The sequence below is a fragment of the Ipomoea nil genome, unplaced genomic scaffold (assembly GCF_001879475.1).
Source record: "Ipomoea nil cultivar Tokyo-kokei standard unplaced genomic scaffold, Asagao_1.1 scaffold3321, whole genome shotgun sequence".
Taxonomy (NCBI): Eukaryota; Viridiplantae; Streptophyta; class Magnoliopsida; order Solanales; family Convolvulaceae; genus Ipomoea; species Ipomoea nil.
Genome location: NW_017619749.1, coordinates 3,597,088 through 3,615,889, shown reverse-complemented (window position 1 = coordinate 3,615,889; position 18,802 = coordinate 3,597,088). Strand labels below are relative to the sequence as shown.

At 33.9% G+C, this 18,802-nt stretch overlaps 4 protein-coding genes across 5 annotated transcripts; 3 read left to right on the top strand and 1 right to left on the bottom strand.

The window, feature by feature from the left end:
* Window positions 1-2,648: 2,648 nt before the first annotated feature.
* LOC109169725 lies at window positions 2,649-4,415 on the top strand. Its single transcript, XM_019318615.1, has 5 exons — window positions 2,649-2,944; window positions 3,074-3,145; window positions 3,268-3,350; window positions 3,453-3,652; window positions 4,111-4,415. The coding sequence occupies exons 1-5, from the start codon at window positions 2,778-2,780 to the stop codon at window positions 4,273-4,275; spliced, it is 687 nt and encodes a 228-aa protein (XP_019174160.1). The 5' UTR covers window positions 2,649-2,777; the 3' UTR covers window positions 4,276-4,415.
* Window positions 4,416-6,637: 2,222 nt separating this feature from the next.
* Window positions 6,638-7,994, top strand: LOC109169710. Of its 2 annotated transcripts, XM_019318591.1 has the most exons (5): window positions 6,640-6,939; window positions 7,038-7,127; window positions 7,242-7,309; window positions 7,409-7,608; window positions 7,721-7,994. In XM_019318591.1, the coding sequence occupies exons 1-5, from the start codon at window positions 6,770-6,772 to the stop codon at window positions 7,814-7,816; spliced, it is 624 nt and encodes a 207-aa protein (XP_019174136.1). In that variant the 5' UTR covers window positions 6,640-6,769; the 3' UTR covers window positions 7,817-7,994. The 2 variants fall into 2 exon arrangements, with proteins under 2 accessions (XP_019174135.1, XP_019174136.1); XM_019318590.1 differs by having other exon boundaries at window positions 6,638-6,939; window positions 7,242-7,608.
* A 1,901-nt stretch (window positions 7,995-9,895) lies between these two features.
* On the top strand, window positions 9,896-11,444 carry LOC109169741 (blue copper protein-like). Its single transcript, XM_019318632.1, has 2 exons — window positions 9,896-10,342; window positions 10,805-11,444. Exons 1-2 carry the CDS (start codon window positions 10,177-10,179, stop codon window positions 11,239-11,241), a joined length of 603 nt encoding a protein of 200 aa, XP_019174177.1. The 5' UTR covers window positions 9,896-10,176; the 3' UTR covers window positions 11,242-11,444.
* Window positions 11,445-15,455: 4,011 nt separating this feature from the next.
* Window positions 15,456-16,211, bottom strand: LOC109169689 (classical arabinogalactan protein 5-like). The gene has a single exon (XM_019318555.1). It carries the CDS (start codon window positions 16,086-16,088, stop codon window positions 15,681-15,683), a length of 408 nt encoding a protein of 135 aa, XP_019174100.1. The 5' UTR covers window positions 16,089-16,211; the 3' UTR covers window positions 15,456-15,680.
* Window positions 16,212-18,802: the final 2,591 nt, after the last annotated feature.

Here is an 18,802-nt window from a genome sequence, read left to right as displayed (position 1 = left end):
GTCGGAAGAAATTGTTTGATTAATGCTGATGATGAAAAGAAAGGAATCGTAGATGGGGGTGAGAAAATGATAAAGGTTAAAATTGAAAAAAAAAATTCTATTCCTGAGGACTCAGGAATAAGTTAATACCAGAGGGCCTGGTAATAGCTATTACCTTATTTGAGGTAATAGGTTATTACTAGAAATATTAAGCATGGTAATAGACATCTTTACCAAACAAAGGAATAAGCCATGCTTAATAGACATCCTTACCAAACAAAGAAATAAACCTATTACTGAGAATGTTATGTCATTTCCGGCCTATTCCGTGAACCAAACGGCCGTGAGATAACTTGACACAAGTTCATGTTACTATAACATATTGGCGACACGTTGAAACTTTACCAAATTTTTAATAGTAGTAATTTATTTGTTATGGTAAAGCACTCATTTTCTCTCCTCATCATCACATCCAATAAACATAACAAAACTAACCCACCCAAAATTACTACTGAAACTTTTTTCAGTTCCACCCTCCTTAGTGGAGCGAGTTGTTATGCCAAGGACCCGTGTGACCGTGTTCACCTTAGGTAGACACGAGTCTAATATGACACCGTTTTGTAATTCAGGAGTAACAGTGCTGTTAGTGGTACCGTTTTTCTCCACCAATTAGATTTTTTTTAAAAATTTGTTAAAAGAATTCAGCGACATAAAAAATTGTAAATATACTGTTACATAACTGTGAATATAGAGTTTAAGAATTATGAATATAGAGTTCAAAAATTATGAACAAGTTCTATAATTATGAACATAGTGTTTTGTACTTGTGAATATAAAGTTCAATAATTGTGAATATGAAATTCAAAAATTATGAACATAGAGTTCAATAATTATGAACATAGATTTCTAGAATTCAAAAATTATGAACATAGAGTTGTATAATTATGAACATAGAGTTATGTAGTTTTGAATATAGAGTTTAATAATTATGAATATGGAGTTCAAAAATTATGAACATAGAATTCAGTAATTATGGACATAGACTTTCTGAAGACGAACACCATTAACGACGAAAAAAAGTAAATTTTTTAAATTGATACGGTGTTGTTTTCCACCAAAATGCCACCGTTTTGGAACCGTGTCCACCTTACAAGGTAGACACGGTTCCACAGCATAATTAGCGTAGTGGAGCGCTCTCTCTAACTCTCTCTATGTTGTCTAACATGGGAAGTTCTTGTAGTTTTATGGGCATTATTTGTTTAGAAAACATAGGACGTGGTTCAAGTGTTCAACCTGCTAGTTGCTACAAGTTCGGGTATGGAATATGGGCCAGGCCCATGTGGAATTCAGTGTTCAGCGGTGAAAGCAACCCAATTCAACAAAATTCAGTTGTTATATCGTGGATCATGGTGCACGTGCACCACGATTCCATTTCTTTAACTAAAGAAACAGTGTGTCGTTAGTGTTAATAGAGCGCGCATTTTTTTGTATGTTAATTACCAACTAACACTACAGTGTATCTAAACCGACACTGCCTCACGTATTATTTTTATATTATCAAAATGATACTGTAGTTGTGGTGAAATGAAACTGCAGTGTATATAAAATGAAACTGAATAATATTTCACATATTTGAGTGTATATTGTACAATGAAGCTATAATTATATTTAAATGATCATATAGTTGTGTTTTAATAAAACTATAGTGTAGATAAAATTAAATTAAATAATATTTTCACATATTTGAGTCTATAAATATCGAATGAAACTGTAATTATATTGAAATGAAACTATAGCTGTGTTGAATTGAAACTGCAGTGTATACAAAATGAAACTGAATAACAGAGTTACTTTTTGCGGAAGAGTACGGAACTATGCGAAACGGATGCCGTTTCTTTACATTAAACAAAACGCCATCGTTTTGATGCGCGTGCATAATTGATTATGCACCGCGGTGCAAGATATAATTTTCCAACAAAATTTGTAACTTCTCTTATGAAAAATAATACATTCATAAGGCAATATTTATTCGTGAAGTAAGTTTCACGGATAAATATTTGGCTAATTTACATTCTTGTGATTATTTATCCGTGATGGTCATAAGGCAATATTTATTCAATACGTATCCACATATTATGAATATGAATTATTATTTTTGTCATTAACCAAAAAAAAAAAAAAAAAATTTGTAGTCAACGTACATTGACGTTGGCTAAATAGATAGTGGTATATGTCGTTACTGCTATACAATACAATTTTCAAAACCTAACCGCGTGATAGTGACGATTAATATTTACCCACTAGCAGTTTAGCCGCCCATGCCTTGCATGCAGCCATTTATAATACTCCACAAATATATTATATACTGGCCGGACTAATATAATTACTTCACATTTTAGGTACACCCAAATTAAAAAAATAAAATAAAAAAATCACAGAATGATATATACTTCACCTTAAAAATGTTTTTCTTCTTTAGTTGGTGATGGCAGAACCTTCGTAGGAACCAACGGCGTAGTAACGTTGGAACACAACAGTTTACATGTGCGCAATTAGTTGCAGTAAAATATGAGTAATTTAACATTAAAACCTCATTATTAATCATTATAAAAACCTTATCTTCTGCTAGTGCTAGCTAGTTTAAGCTTATATAAACCTTATATTTTCTTCAACTACTCTCCATATATCTTCGCCAAGACCCACCAGTGATAGCTACCAAGTATTCTACATTCATACTTTTTTTCTCGAGTTCTCACAGATTACATTAAACGACAACGTACTCTCTCCTTTAGGGTTCAATGGCAATGTCAACTCTCTTGCCTTCTTCTTCTTGGAACGTTGTTTACTATAATAATAATAAGCACTATCTTAGGTCTCATAATCTCTCTTTACATTCTAATCTTACCTTCACGATCTCGAAATTAAGTTTGCCGGTTCTTGGCACCAGCAACGCCAAATCTAAGAGGTAATTAATATTGTTGTTGTTGTTTTTCCTATGATATGATGACTAATCTAATATCGATCAAGATACCTTTGTTTTGCGATTCTTTTCGAGCTTCAATCGTTTTTTTCTCATAGATCATTTGTCTTTTAGGAATTATATTGTCTGCAATAACGGTGGTCAACCTGGAGTTCCATCGCCGTCTGGCCCTCCTTCGAATTCTTTGTAAGTTCATGCATATATATATATATATATATATATATATATATATATATATATATATATATATATATATATCTGAAATACTATGAGTAAATTTAAGTTTAATTGAAAATTGATGATGGCAGGAAAGGTTGGATTGTGGGGATTATTCTAAGCATCCTTCTACCCTCATTTCGTGGTAAATTGGGGCCTTGGATGCAACTAAAAAGTAAGAAATAACGTTTGACTAAATATTTTTAAAAAATTAATTGTGTATTTATATTTATTTATATAGCAATGTAATTTTTTATTTTGTTGTTTGAATGTATAGATACGGTGGACAGTCTAGTTGAAACGGTGGAAGATATAGCAGACGGCATAGAGAAGGTGGCGGAGGTGGTAGACAAAGCGGTGGAGGAGATCGTGGATGATCTTCCCGAAGGGAAACTCAAAGATGCTGCCAAGTTTGTGGAAAATATGGCTGAAAAAATCGATAAGAGTGCTGAAAAATTGGGAGATATGATTGATAAGGTTTGCCCTAATTTTCCCCTTCTTGAAATTTCAAAATTATTAATTATTTATTTATTTTTATCGCATCAATGTCAAATACTCAAATTGCTTGAAAAACAATCCACCATTAATGCCTTGGATCTTACTTTCCAGTTTCCACATATATTACAAGAAATAATGGTCAAGTTGCTCAAATTAACCTAAAGTCAAATATTGTACATTCGGAGCAACTCCAGCTAATTGGCCTTTTAATTTATCTCTTTGTGTTTCTTCATATGCTAAGATCACCATGTGAGTTTTTACTCATTATACACCCTCGTGTAATGACTGCGGGTTTCTCTTGTTACTAAAAAATATATATTGTACGCTCATATACATAATTGACTTATTAAACAGGCAAATTAATACGGAGTAATAAAAACGTTAATTGAATATTAAATAAAATATGAATTGGTCTTAATTAATTTATATGCATGCAGGCTCAAGAAATAGAAGATAAAGTTGAGGAAAAGTTGGAGTCCATTGCGAAATTAAAGAAGGATGAAGCAACTAAATCTATGGAGGATAAAGTTGTGGAAAGACTGGAGCCAATTGCTGTATTAGACAGGGATGAAGCATCTAAGCCTGTGGAAGCAGCAGCATAAACTAACATGCAATGAAATCGGTGTATTATTATATTCATAATTTGTAATTGTTCCTGTTGATCTGTATTTAACCCCAGGCAAACAAGTATTCTTTTCTGATCTTCTAAAAAGAATCATTAAATTCGCTAATTCTTATGTTTTTTTTTTTTTAAAAAAAATTGTCCAGTAAGGGTTGTTGGATCGATTCCCTGATACTTTTTACGCATGCATCTTGATTCCCAGTTTCTTGTCACGTAATTAAATTAACAATAAGGTTTGGCAGATGGAATGAAATTAAAGTGATAATATTTATTACGAGTAATTAATAATATGCGCTCAGCTCATCAGTCACCAACAGGCAGTGGGGCTTATTACTCATTGTACATTTTGTCTTTTCATCATTTTCAGTTTTAATGAAAGTAAAGTTGATCTGGACTATACCCATCATATCATCATGCATGTCTGCACATGTACCTGTCTAGTCTTATTCTTGGAATTAATCATGGAGGGAAAATGCGCATATGAAACATTATTATATTGCTTGGTCTTTAATTAGTCATATGCTTTAATGTAATATTACGTTGATGAGATATTAAGCTAATGAAAATCGGAAGATAGATAAATTTGAAGAAGCCAAGAAGCTAGGGTGGGGTGTGGAGTATGCACAATATAAGTCCCATTTAGGGCGGGAGTAATTCATGCACAACGCGAGGCTGTGTTATGCAAGTGCGATCCTTTTTAATTAGTGCGCAACATGGATAGATGGAGTTCGGTCAATATCACTTTGTAAGAGTTGAGGCTATCACATTTACGATATTGGCGGGGTGTGCGATATGGAATCTAATTGTCTTGATAGTTTATTAAAAGGACGGAATCCTTTGGATAAAGGATAACACCCTATTCTAAATTAAAATTATAGACCATTGTAATCTTGAAATTATCTGTCAATATTTTATATTAATATTAATCAAAAGTTATACATACAAGACAAAAAATGTACGCACCTACAAATTAAATCATGAATACAAGTCTCAATTTTATAATCTGTTTCAACATGTTCTCACATGTTTACCCTTAACTTATAAACTATTCAATTTTGTAATGGGTTTCGAACTTAGAAAATCATCAAATATAAATTAAAGCTACTAGCTCGTATAGTCAATGACTCTTCAAGACTCTCTAAAAATCGCTATTGAATACCGCATAATTTTTAAAGACTCTTTAAAAGTTTAAATTAAACACATAAACTTTTAAAATTCATAAAAATCTTTAAAAATCTATAAATGTCATAATTGAATATAATACACACCATCCTAAAGCTATACTAGCTCGTATAGTCAAATAAGTGAATTACAATAGATTGATAATTTGATATGATGCTTGAGTGCTTGACAATCCCGGATGAACAGAACACACATGACATGAGGGTCACATGTTCGTTTATTTTAATCATGTAATTAATTACATTTTTTATGGGTGCATAACTTCTATCAATTATATGTTATATATATATATATATATATATATATATATATATATATATATATATATATAATGAGTTGTACATCTGTAGTTCTGTACTCACCGTATAATATAAAATTCATTAATTATTTTAAAATCAAATTAATCCAAATTCATGTTTGACTGGTATTTTGTGTCAATAATAGAGCTTCTTCCACAAGATATTCGTGATTTTCAGCACCTTACAAACATGCATATGCAACAGTATTTCGTAGTTTACTATATATGTTTTGAACGAAACATTTTATTTGTATGCACTTGTGGAAAATGGAGAGACGTAAGATTAAAAATACTTTTTTTTTGTCCACATAAAACCAAATTCCTTGCTCTGGGATTTCATATATTTTTTCTTTAATTTACGAAAAAGTTTATAGTCACTATTTTAATGTGTGTTCTAGTTGGAATATTTTTTCTTTATCAGAATAAATATTTTTTTAAAAAAAATCTCGGTTTATAATTATATAAATGTGTTAGAGTTGAGATTATTCTTTTATATATATTAAGAGGGAAAATAAAAATTCAAGTCAATATATTTATATCTTTTTTCATAAAATTACAAAGAAATTTATATCACCCAAGAACTTTTCGTGTAAACTTGAAATAGGAACAGTCTTGAGCAATAATAGAGCAGCGTGAATAACGTAAAAGTAGCACGAGGACGGCTGGTCTGATCCAGATCAGATTCCAACCATTAACATCACGTGTTCTTGGTATGTTAGTTTTTCCTACTATTAAGTATACAAAAAATAAAAATAATAATAATAATAATAATAATTATATTCCAACTCAGTTTTTCATTGACCAAGACCTGACTACTTGCAGTGCATGCTAGCTAGCAAGATTTATATTTATATATACATATACACTTGTATTATTAATTCATCTTATCTCTACCAACTTGTTTTTTAATATACATAAGGACTGTTCTTCAACGGGTAGATTATAATAAAAGTGTTTGTTTTGGGAAGAAAGTGAAAACCTTGGTTCGATCGCCATGGCAGCATCATCTCTTCTTTCTTCCATCTCCATCTCCCATACCAGTTCCACAAATACATCTCAGACACTGGGTTTTGTTAACCCAACAATCATATCTCAACAAAAGCCTCAATATCATCAATCCTCGTTCCCAGGCAACCTCAGAACCTCTGCTAAGAAAAGATCAAGGTATGTTGTACAGATAGATCATGAGATCTCTCTTTAATCTCTGTTTATAGTTTCTGTCTGATCTCCTTCATTTATTAATTGTATTTTGGTGGGATCAGGGCCTTGGTTGTTCATGCCACTCCGGAAGTTGCTGGGGATTTTCTTTCGGGGTTTCTTCCGTTTTTGCCATCTTCTGAAGATAATTCTTGGTAAGCCAAAAAAAAAGTGATATTATGATGGTTCTTGGTAGCTTTCAACTCTGATCTCCAAGATAAAAGAACATTTATGTTGTTTAGTGATTAGCGGCTAAAACGTTGTTGCAGGTTGGCGTGGGCTACGGGATTGTGTGTGGCAATACCTTTGATTACAGCAAGATTATTGACATTGTCAAGTGAGGATCGATTGTTGTTTAGAAAAAATATTGTGTTTTTTAATTTTTTGGAGTTTTGTGATGGGTGTTTAATTTTGGAGTTGGTCCGATCCGGTACAGAGCAAGTTGAGGCGGCGGCGGAGACGGTGGAGAAGGTGGCGGATGTGGTAGGGAACGTGGCGCACGAAGTCGACAAGGCGGCGGAGGGTTTCAAGGAGAATCTTCCGGCCGGCAAACTCAAAGACATCGTGGAGGCCATCGAACATGTTGCCGAGGAAACTGCAAAAGATGCTCAGATAGTTGAAGACCTTATGGACAAGGTGGTTTATTTCCATTATATTTCTAGTTTTTACCAAATTTCAAGATTAATAAATTATTATAACTTATAAGTATAATATTTTTATTAAGCGGCGATTTTGTGATTTAAACTAGGTGGAGGAATTGGATGATAAATTGGAGGAGTTCCTTCACCACGGATCTAACCAGCCAGCTGCAAAGACATCGCCGGTTGAGGAGAAGAAACCCTAATTTTGATTAATGAAAAATGGTTTCTTGTTTTGTAGACAGAGTAGACTATGAAATGTTCACTTGTTTGACTATTGTGCTCCTGTCATAAATATATTTGTAGAAAAAATAACGTTATTTTATTTTCTAGTTCTAGTGATATTTTCGGACAATAAACTCTTTTATATTGTTTAGTCACTCATAAAATTTTATAAAAAACTATTTAATAATTAAAAAAAATCAGAATAATGTCAGAAATGAATATCAATTATTGAGTTGAGGCGTTGACCAGGGCAACTGAGTATTGAGCCCAATGCTATTTTCTAGTGTCGGCCCATGAAAATATTGGGCCAGTGGCCCATCTTATCTCATTTAAATTTGAGATCTATAACGATTAACGGCTTGTCCCTCCATTTTCCCCATCTTACTCTTTGCGTTTATTCCTATTGAAATTTGGACTTCAATCATTTCAACATAAGCTGTTGGTTGAGAATACCTGACAATTCGTGTATACAGGTTTGTTAATGAATCGATACGATAAAGCTAAACACAGATACGACACGTTAAGATTAATGGATTTAAATTTTTAAGATGTGGTTACTGTGGTTACTTGATAGTAGAATAACGCTTTTAGGATGTCGGTTTTCCTTGAACGCATATATAAATGAGTAAATATGAAGCATTATGTTTGTAGCAGGCAGGGAATCCAAGAACCGTGATTGTGTAGTCTGAATAGCCAAGTGATAGATGTTTGATGATTCTTCTTTCGACTTGTTCCTCTGGGTGGACAACTGCCAGCAGCAGCAGCAGCATATGTAAATTTCTCTTTAATTTTAGGTGAGATTCACATCAAAAGTATGCTTGATCTTGAAACTCTACCTAACCTTTAGGTGAGATTTGATGCCCATTCTAAACATTGGTCAATGCCATATGATTTGAATGTTTGACACTATTGAGCATATAACCATTAATGTGTAATCCAACTATTAGCTTAGGCTTTTAGAGCACATGCTTCAATTTGGTATGGAACACTTTTAATTAAGATGGAGCACATGCTTCAATTAACACTTTGACGCAAATAAACTGGTGCGGCGGCGCATAATTTAACTGTTTAACTAATTCAAAATAATTATCCTTATTATATAAACAATTTAGAGAATCTATAGACCAGTTTAATCCGAATGTTTTTTTTTTTTTTTTTTTTTTTTTAAATTCAGTGTTGCTTTGTAATGAAGTCAAGGTTGAAGTAGTGGAATCTGTGTTTATATTTTTGTTTGTAAACTCTTCTTCAGTATGGTGCAGAGTGGGGCAGTTGGTCTGACCTTAACGGCCCCAACCATTTCAGATAATCGAACCCACCAAATGGAAGAATTCTTGATGGGGACCCACTTGAGTGCATCGTTAGGTGAACATGGATTCCCTACTTTCTTCCAAAATCATTTGCCTACAACTGCAATCCCTGTGAATTTTTTTATCATGACTTTAATGATGAGATAAACTAGTTTAGGTTGCTTATAATTGATCGGGATCAAATAAAAAAGGTTAATAAATAACTCCTATAAAAAAAGTTAATTTAAGATCTTATAGTTATCCGCAAACTGTCCAACCTAGTTAAAATTGGCCCTTCACATCATAATTCATATGCCCTAATGGCCTAATCCATCTCATTTTCAAGTTCTCCAATACACAATGTATTTTATTTTTGGGAGGACTTTTAATAGAATATAATTGTTACGAAACCAAAATGTAAAGAAAGGACCACTTTTCATCAACTACTCAAAATTCTCATGATAGCCCGTGGGGACACTTGTTCTCAAACCTAAAGCCTAATCTCTAGGAATATAATAGTCACTTATGCCTAATGACTTTTTAGATTTGAACCATTTAAATATGAATAACATAGGCTGATTTATCTCATCAGCTAAGGTCACAAGCTTTACTCAGTGTGTAAATATTGATAGTTGTTGTTGACTTTCTCATAAATCAAACAAACACTTCACTTGGACTCATTAAAAAAATAATATGGTAACATACAATTTGTAGGATAAATTCTACAATAACAATTTTTGTAGGCGACGATGAGAACCCATCCACTTCACCACCCTTTCAATAGTAATTCTTCAATTCACAGGAGAAAGCAATTCAAAGACCAATAAGACCAACTTTTTAAGGTATTAGGTAGAGAGTGTTCTTAAAGCCACCCCCATGGAATAAACTGCCCTAACGCAATCATATATGAAATTAAGTAACCCACTCCACTCCACTGCTTTCATTATTATCATTATATAAGTAAGCTTTCCTCTTCTCTTCCTTATCAACATTCCCCACAAATTAAACCATCTTTCTCTCTCTCTCCCACTCTCTCATCCAAAAAAAAGAGTAAAATGGAGTTTAATGTTGGAATTGCATGCTTGATTCTTGGTATGATGTTGTCTGCCGTACCATGTTTGAGCACGGTGTACACTGTCGGAGACACTGCCGGGTGGGCTCTCAGCGTTGATTACGGTACCTGGTCTAGCGCCAAAACTTTCAAAGTTGGTGATTCTCTTGGTAAGTTTTATAATGTATGTTTTATTTTAACTAAAAATTTAAATTTATTAGTGAAATTATACTTTATAATTATTATGATCCGTAAAAGTTAGAGTGATACTTCTGGTAGCTAATTCTTTTGGTTTAAATCAAGGAAAATACTTGGTGTACTCCCATTTTAAACTCCCAACTTGTACTCCCTCTCACATTTTTTCGATGTAGACATTTTTCTGTGGATCCACATGATGAAAATAACCAATCCAGATTTGCCACCTCAGGGAGTATAAATGAGGGAGTAGAATTTTGGGAGTTGTAGTAGAACTCTTAAATCAATTAGCTATGATAACTTAAGTTGGTTTATTTTTGTAGTGTCTTTTATTGGCTAAAATCACAATATGAATTTATCAGTGTACACTTTTAAATAGTAACTGACTGGTTTCAGGAAAAAAAAATGATTTGTTTTTTTTTTTTTTTTTGGTTTAGTTTTCAACTATCCAGGTGGTCACACAGTGGATGAAGTGAGTCCAAGTGACTACCAGTCATGCACGGTGGGGAATTCCATAAGCACTGACAGCAGCGGCGCCACCACTATTCCACTGAAGACGGCGGGCAAGCACTACTTCATTTGTAGTGTGATGGGCCACTGCAGCGGCGGCATGAAGCTGGTGGTCACCGTGGACGGCGGAGCTGATGCCACTACACCCACCAGCCCAGGAACCACTACTAGTCCGCCAACGACCACCAGCGGCGCAGCCGGCATTCCCACCACCACCACCGCCGCCCCAGGAATCCCCACTGCTACCGATAATACACTACCTAGAGGCGCGGTTCCGATTCCGGATTCAGCCGGAACTCTATCTCCATTGCTAGCAATGTTGATGGGTTGGGTTGTTGTAATGGTTCATGAGATGGTCCTATAGTCAGGACAGAGGCAGTGCTGTACTATGTCCAAACTACCCTTCTCTGCCGAACACTCGCCCGCCCCCCACCCCCACCGGGTGGGGGTGGGGGTGGGGTCGGCCATCTTTTCCTTATCCTACAGATTTCATTTTCTGTTTGTAATGATTATTATGTATGATTGCATGTATTTACTTTTATATATTGAGACCATTTCAGGATTTTTCTTTAAATATTACATTAGTATTAATTTAGTAATTTACTTCTCATGAAACTGAGATTAATTTAGTCTTGTTGAATTGAACCTCATGCTTAAACTTCTCAAACCTTTTTTATTTGGACTAGTGTTCGAGATTTAATTATAATTCATGATTGTAGTAACAATAATAATAGAGTATATATCTATAACTTGCCACCTTTTATATCACTTTTTAAAAATCATTTTGCACACCAATAATGATTGGACCATTAGAACATTATTAAAACCCTCTTCTTTTTTTAACGGGATTTTATTGAATTTCAAATGTGAATGTATTAGAAAGTCAAAGATGTTTAGTTTTCTTACCAACAAAAAGTAAATTTTCCTCGCCTTACACTCCGGCATATTAACCTTATATACTGAGCCAATGAGTTATCTTCGTTTTATATCCTCTCCTATATTTTAATGGGCCTAGAGTGTAGGTAGCTCTTGAGATTAGAGATTGAACATTTTGGGAGTTAAAAAGATGTTTAGTTTTCTGCAACTATAAAATTAAGTAAAAAAAAAAAAAAAAAACATCAAAGAGGTAGAAGTTATCTGCAACATAATTTTCTTGTGGGTGCACGCGCGTCAAATTATTTTGTGGATCCGGGTCTAAAGATACACAATTTACCTTTTAAAAATTCACAAATTGTGATGACCTTATATTGTATTTACAAATTCTCAAAATTTAAAAATATAATTTATATTCTATAGATGTTCACAATTCTAATATTAAAAATACACAATTTAGGACCAGGGTCCACCTCGCAAAGTGGGCCTTGGTTCATGGTATAACAACTGTGGATGCACAAGTCGAAGTGGGCAAATTATGCTGTGGAACCGTGTCCACCTTGCAAGGTTGACACAGTTCCAGAACTGTTCATAATTATGAATATATAGTTCAAATCATATAATTCTACAATTATGGGAACATAGAGTTGTGAACTTAGTTATGAACATATAGTTCTGTAATTATTAATATAGAGATTCAATAATTGTGAATATGAAGTTCAAAAATTATGAATATATAACTTTATAATTATGAACATAGAATTATGTAATTATAAATATAGAGTTCAATAATTACAAATATGAAATTCAAAAATTATGAATATATAGCTTTATAATTATGAATATATAGTTCAATAATTATGAACATAAAACCGTATCCACCTTGCAAGGTGTTCCACAGCATAACGATTGGTCTAGGTGGCAGTTGCTTGGATTCATTAATCTATAATCAAGGCCCAATTCAAGCCCGCGAAGAAATATATGTGATCATGGTCTGATATAATAGGCGGCCCATGAAGATCAATTCAAGCGTAGCCCAGACGGCCAGACTCGGCAAATTATATCGTGCACCAGAGCACATGATGCATTGTGCGTCTTAAAAATTTATGTGTATGTATTATGTTAAAAGTTTATGTGTATTATTTTAAGAATTTATTTGTATTATGTATTATGTTAGATTATGTGATTATGTTAGAAGTTTATGTGTATTCTACTATATAATTATGTACATACGAAACAAGGAATTTTTAGATTCTGCGCCCTAATGCAAGGTATAACAATTGGCCAGACTCCACGAGTCTATTAATCTTGATTGTTCTTCACTTTATTTGATGAGATTTTGATAAAGTTACAATTAATTTCACTTAATTTCAGATTTTTGGCATTTTAAATCTTGGTTGGAAAGAATTGTAATTTTATAAAATTATTTAAAAAATTACAAATTTTATTCCCGGTATAAAATATTTTGCTAATAATATTATATTTTCTATTAATATCTATCAAATAATAATAAAATTTGAATTCCTATTTGTTTCACCAGCAACTATAAACATAACACACTCTTCATATGGAGGAAGAAATTGCGCCGGGCATGGGAGTGTGTCGTCAACATATCCGATGAGGTTCTGGCTACGGAGAAAGGGTATTAATACCTTCTCCAGAAGAGGTAAAACTAGGAACTAAAAATTGAAGAGCTGTTAATTAGTTGTTATGCTTGAAAGTGTTCGGTAAAATTAACTTTTTAATAAGTTGATAAATGTAAAAAGACTAAAAAGGACATCTTCATAAAATTTAAATTAACTTTTTTTTTCATATTAAAATTTAACATTTTGTCTTAAAAAAATTACCATTTTGAAATAAAACTAGTAGTATAATCATGATCTAGCATTCCATAATGAAATAGCAATATTATTGCGAATCTCCTCCATATAATAATAATAATTGTTTAGAAAGAATAATAATAATTGCGGTAAAAGATGTCATTTCTTAGTAGTTCAGATAACGTTCCAAACAGGTATTTTTAATATAAGCCCAATTAATGTGTAACTGTGTGAAGGTGAGTCCTCTGTGGAATGAACTCCTTAATTATCCCCTCCCTCAAGTTGATGATTTTGGTGTATGGCTGGCTGGTATATTGACAGCAAATGATACAGATAAGAAAATCTTGGTGGCTGCAGTTTGCTGGTGTGTTTGGAAGGGTAGAAATGCGTTGGTTTGGAATGCAAAGGTTTGGCATTACAGTAATATTAAAATGGAAGTCCTTTTTTTGCTTCATGCATGGAATATAGCAGACACAACAAATCTGCATGATAGAGTTCACACGGCTACAAGTGGTAATTATTTATCAAACTTGGGTGATGCCATTAGAGTTTATGTTGATGCTTCTGTGTTAAATGGTGATGCCGGAACTTGCTATGGTTGTGTGGTTTTTGACAGTGAGGGGACTTTCGTGGGGGCAAAGAATGGACCGCTACGTTGCTTAAACGATGTACACTTCGCAGAGGCTTTGGCTGTGAAAGAGGCTTTATCCTGGGTCAAAGATTTAGGCTACACCAAGGTTGCTATCCTATCCGATTGTCAAGTGGTTTGTACTCTCCTTAATGGGTCCGGATCTAATCATTCGTACGCTGGTTGCGCGATCAATGCCTGCAAGGAGTTTCGTAGACACTTTGAAGTAGTGTCTTTCAATTATATATCTAGATCAGTGAATAAGTGTGCTCATGCCTTAGCTAGAGCGGCTTTTTCGCAACCTGGTCCTTATACTTGGTTTTCTTCTATTCCTACGTGTATTGAGCAATTAATTTAATAAAAGCTTTGTTTTTTCCTTCAAAAAAAAAAAGATAACGTTCCAAAATAAGTTTTTATTTTAAGTTACTGGGACTTATTTTAAGAACATAAACATTTTAAGCTACGAGCTTATTTTGAAACATAAACAAAACTTCCCTTATTAGTAGCTGCCAAACAGAGCCAAAAGAGTGCTATACTGCTATACAAGGTAGAAATATAGAAGCGATATAATACCATATAAGGAGTCCTAATACATTGAGGAATGATTTTTGACTTCTCAGAGCATTTTTAGGAACAACAACAAAACGCCCTCTCGAATTCATAGCCAAAGAATTCGTAATTTTATCATCTTTCAAACGTGCTTATCATCTAATCATAATCGCAAAATATTTTACATTTGAACTAATTTTTACTATCACTTCATTCGAGTTGAATACAACGCGTAATTGGGGTTTGATGTTGATTACTATGTACTTCGTCGAAAAAGAAAAATAATATTATTATTTTCATCCAGCTCAACCAAATATATAATATCATAACGCATAATAAAATTTTGTATGAGAGAAGCTTTAGAGCAGGTGGAGCAGCCAGCAACACGACTCTGATATTTCTAGCGCACAAGTCATAATTTGTACTTGTGTTTGGTAAACAAATTAAGCAACAGAACATGAAATTGAACCCCACGCGACGATTTTAAATTACATAAAAACCTAACGATTTCCGCAAAACAATGCAGATTTCAGTTCGAATTGCGAAGCACATTACAGGAAAATAATGTTAGAATGCATTTGGGGCATTTTGGGGTAAGGATTAGAATGCATTAATAGATCATTTTGTGGGAAAAATTCGCTCTATTATATGTAGATGATTTTTGTATGAAAGCAAGTTATAAAATAAAGTAAAAGAATAGCAAAGATCACGATAATAATTATGAAAATTATAATCATATAAATGATGGTAACAATAATGAACACCGGTAGAGACGGATATCAAAAACGAATTAAAGCATCTAATCTCCTCAATCGCTGTGATCAACACCGTCAAAATCAATGAATATAAAAAATTCAATGAAATATAGATATATAGAGCCCTAAATCATCAACTCCGGTGTATGTGAAAAGAATCTCAGGCACATCAGAGAATTTAAAACAGCAAAGCGGCAGCGACGAACGCCAAACCAGCAGATCCGACGAGAGCGACTCTGTTCAAAGCGGCGGCGTTGGGAGGGGAGGAAGGAGCATCGCTTCCGGGAGCCTGTGAGATGGATGGAGGATTAGCAACGGTGGAGGCGGGGGAGACGGCAGGAGTGCCGGTGGGAGGAGCCGGTGGAGAAGAGAGTGGTGACTCAGAAGGAGCGGCGGCAGATGGAGTCTGAGCCGGAGAGGACGCTGGAGAAGAACGCGGTGCCGCCGGCACTGCCTGCGGCGGAGACGCCACCGGAGATGGAGATCTCTTCGGTGAAGCAGCTGGTGCAGCTCCTGGAGCCTGAGCAAAGGCAGATCCAGCCATCAAGGCCAACATCATAACAACAACAACTCTCAAGTAAGCCATTTTTCTACTCAAACTATAATTCAAGTTCAACAAACTTCGCTTCTGTTTGCAGAGAAATCGAAATCGTATGTATAGGCAGAGCCGCAGAGAGAGAAATATCTGTGAATGAAGAGATGAGTGAATGAGTCCTGATAGGGCAGGGTAAGAGATGTATATATAGGCGGGAAAAGAGAGAGAAAATGGGATTTTAAATTTTATTTTAATTGCGCAAGTCGGTTGTGGAAAATTATAAATTAAATAATTTTGCTGTAATCAATCATTGATTGACAACTCAGCAGCAGAGTGCGGGCTGTGATTAAGTCACAGCTAGACACGCTTTTGTTATTTGTTACCGTGTCAGGTAATTCAATCCTACACGTATATCAAGGGGTGATCTGACAGACTAGAAATCCTCAGACTTTTTTAATCATTAAATTAAATTATTAAAAGATTATGGTTACCGTTGTGTTCGGCACGTTGCGGGGATTATTAAACGTTTTATTTTATTTTTTCTTACTTTTTTTTTGTTGACTTGAAACGATGACTTCCAACGGCAATTTACACATATCGAAGCAATGTTGTGTTTGGCTGATCTGTCTTGAATATTGGTTTCAAACAAGATTTTATTGGCAAAACAAATTTATAATTATAATTAATGACTATTCAAATTTAGTATTTAGTATCAAAATTGTTAAAATTATTATTCAGATTTTGTCCAACAATAATGAATCTAAAAAGATATAATGAAATGTTATTTGAGTATCTCGAGATATAAAAATCATTTTGAATTCTATTTAATAGGGGTTCAACTCTCCATCATGCTCACTAAAACATGAGTAATTATTACTAATCTCAATACTTAAGCACTCACTATAAAATTCTCATGTCACTTTTAAACAAAAATAAAAAATAAAAAATCCTAATACTTTGTCAGAATTGCTCGATTTTATTATTTTGTATTAATAATTCATATGCTAAAAAGGGATCGCATTTTTACTGCACTTAATACATTACTAACTTCCGAAACACTTTGTATGATTCACCCTTTTAAAACTTATTGTATGTCCCCTATATTCAAATCCAATTTGTAAGTGTTGATTTAGATTGAAAGCTTGCATTAAGACTTTCGAATGCATTAACACTAACAAAAATGTTTTAAAACTATATTATTAATTTGTTTTGTATAATTAATGTTTTAATTTAATATGAATTCAATTCAACTTGAATTTAAAGCCACGCTTGAATGTAGCTAGGGCGGGTTCCTTGAATGGGACAGGTGTGTTATTATTAGTGCTATAGGGGCCATGGCCAGCCAACCGGCCAAGAGAATATGCTAGATGGAAAGCACAAAGAAAAAGAGTAGTGCGCGCAAATTCAAAGCACACACCCTGGAATGAACTCTCTCTCTCCATCATCTCTCATTTCTTTATCGAAATGGGAAAATTATTTTCTTGTCGAATTCATTTCATTCCTCCACAAATTCGTATTCAACTCACCACATTGTTTACTAATTTAAGATTTTTGTTTGCGAAACGATTTACGAACAGGGTTGCCCATTGTTTAACTAAGGAAGCCTTGTCAATGTCTGATTGTACGGACGGTTCTCTTGTCCCCTTTCCCACCATTGCTCACGTTTTAAACTTGGATCTTACTTAATGATTTCAAAAAAAAAAAAAAAACTCACCATATAATTTCTTGGTCGGCAACAACCAATTAATACGTACGGTTTTATTTGAGTGCAAGAAAAGCCAAGAGACTAGTCCCAAACTAGCTATATTCGTGTTCATATACAACTCTAATAATTTTGGAAGCTAAGCATGCATCATGGAAAACCTACTGTACGTCCGTACTATACTGCTTATTTCCCAATAACCCAATTCCAACCTACCCCCAACTCATTAAAATAATTCTCCAATAGCTAGCTAGTCAAATATTGTGAATTCGGTGGCGAAATGCTCAAAGATAATGCAACTAGAACTATACAAATAAGTAACAAGAACCCAAATTTCTTATATATATATATATATATATATATATATATATATATATTTGATAGTGTTTTTTATTGATTCAATGATATGATAATGGTAAAATTGAGATCATCAAGCCTTAAAAATCCCAATTGTCATATTATCTATTGTTGACTATTTGCAAGATGTGATATTAAACTTGGTCGTTGGTATTGAAAGTCGATTTTCACTTAGTTAAGCAGGCACGTAGGTATGGTACTGTCGTTCAAACTTGTTCTGCCTTACAAAACCAATGAACTCTTCAAGACTCGGCGTGATAGAATGGATAGCAGTATAGCACCCACCAATCACAAGAAGACTTATTTGTTACCTTTACCAATTCTTTTGATCATCTTCAGGCCATAAGCCTGTATGGAAGTTTCAACCTAATTCTGTCACCGTCTAAAAATTATTTACTCCCACTCCGTATCGTCATACGATTAGGACTTGAAAAACGTGTCTGCTTTAATATAATTACTATAAGCGAGAAAATACCCAAGTACAGAGTAATATATTTTAATATTCTATTGGACGACTCAGTAAGTTACCGCTCCAAGCCGCGTAAGAACCAGTCATTTGCTAAAGTTGTTTACCTTTACGCAGAGAAGCGTAGAAGAGGAGAAAACATCTAATAAACCTAATTTTGCCCATAAATATGCAGAAAAAGTCTGGAAGTCCCACCGGGAACAGCCTAGAAGTTTCCTTCTCTAATCTCTTTTCTCATTA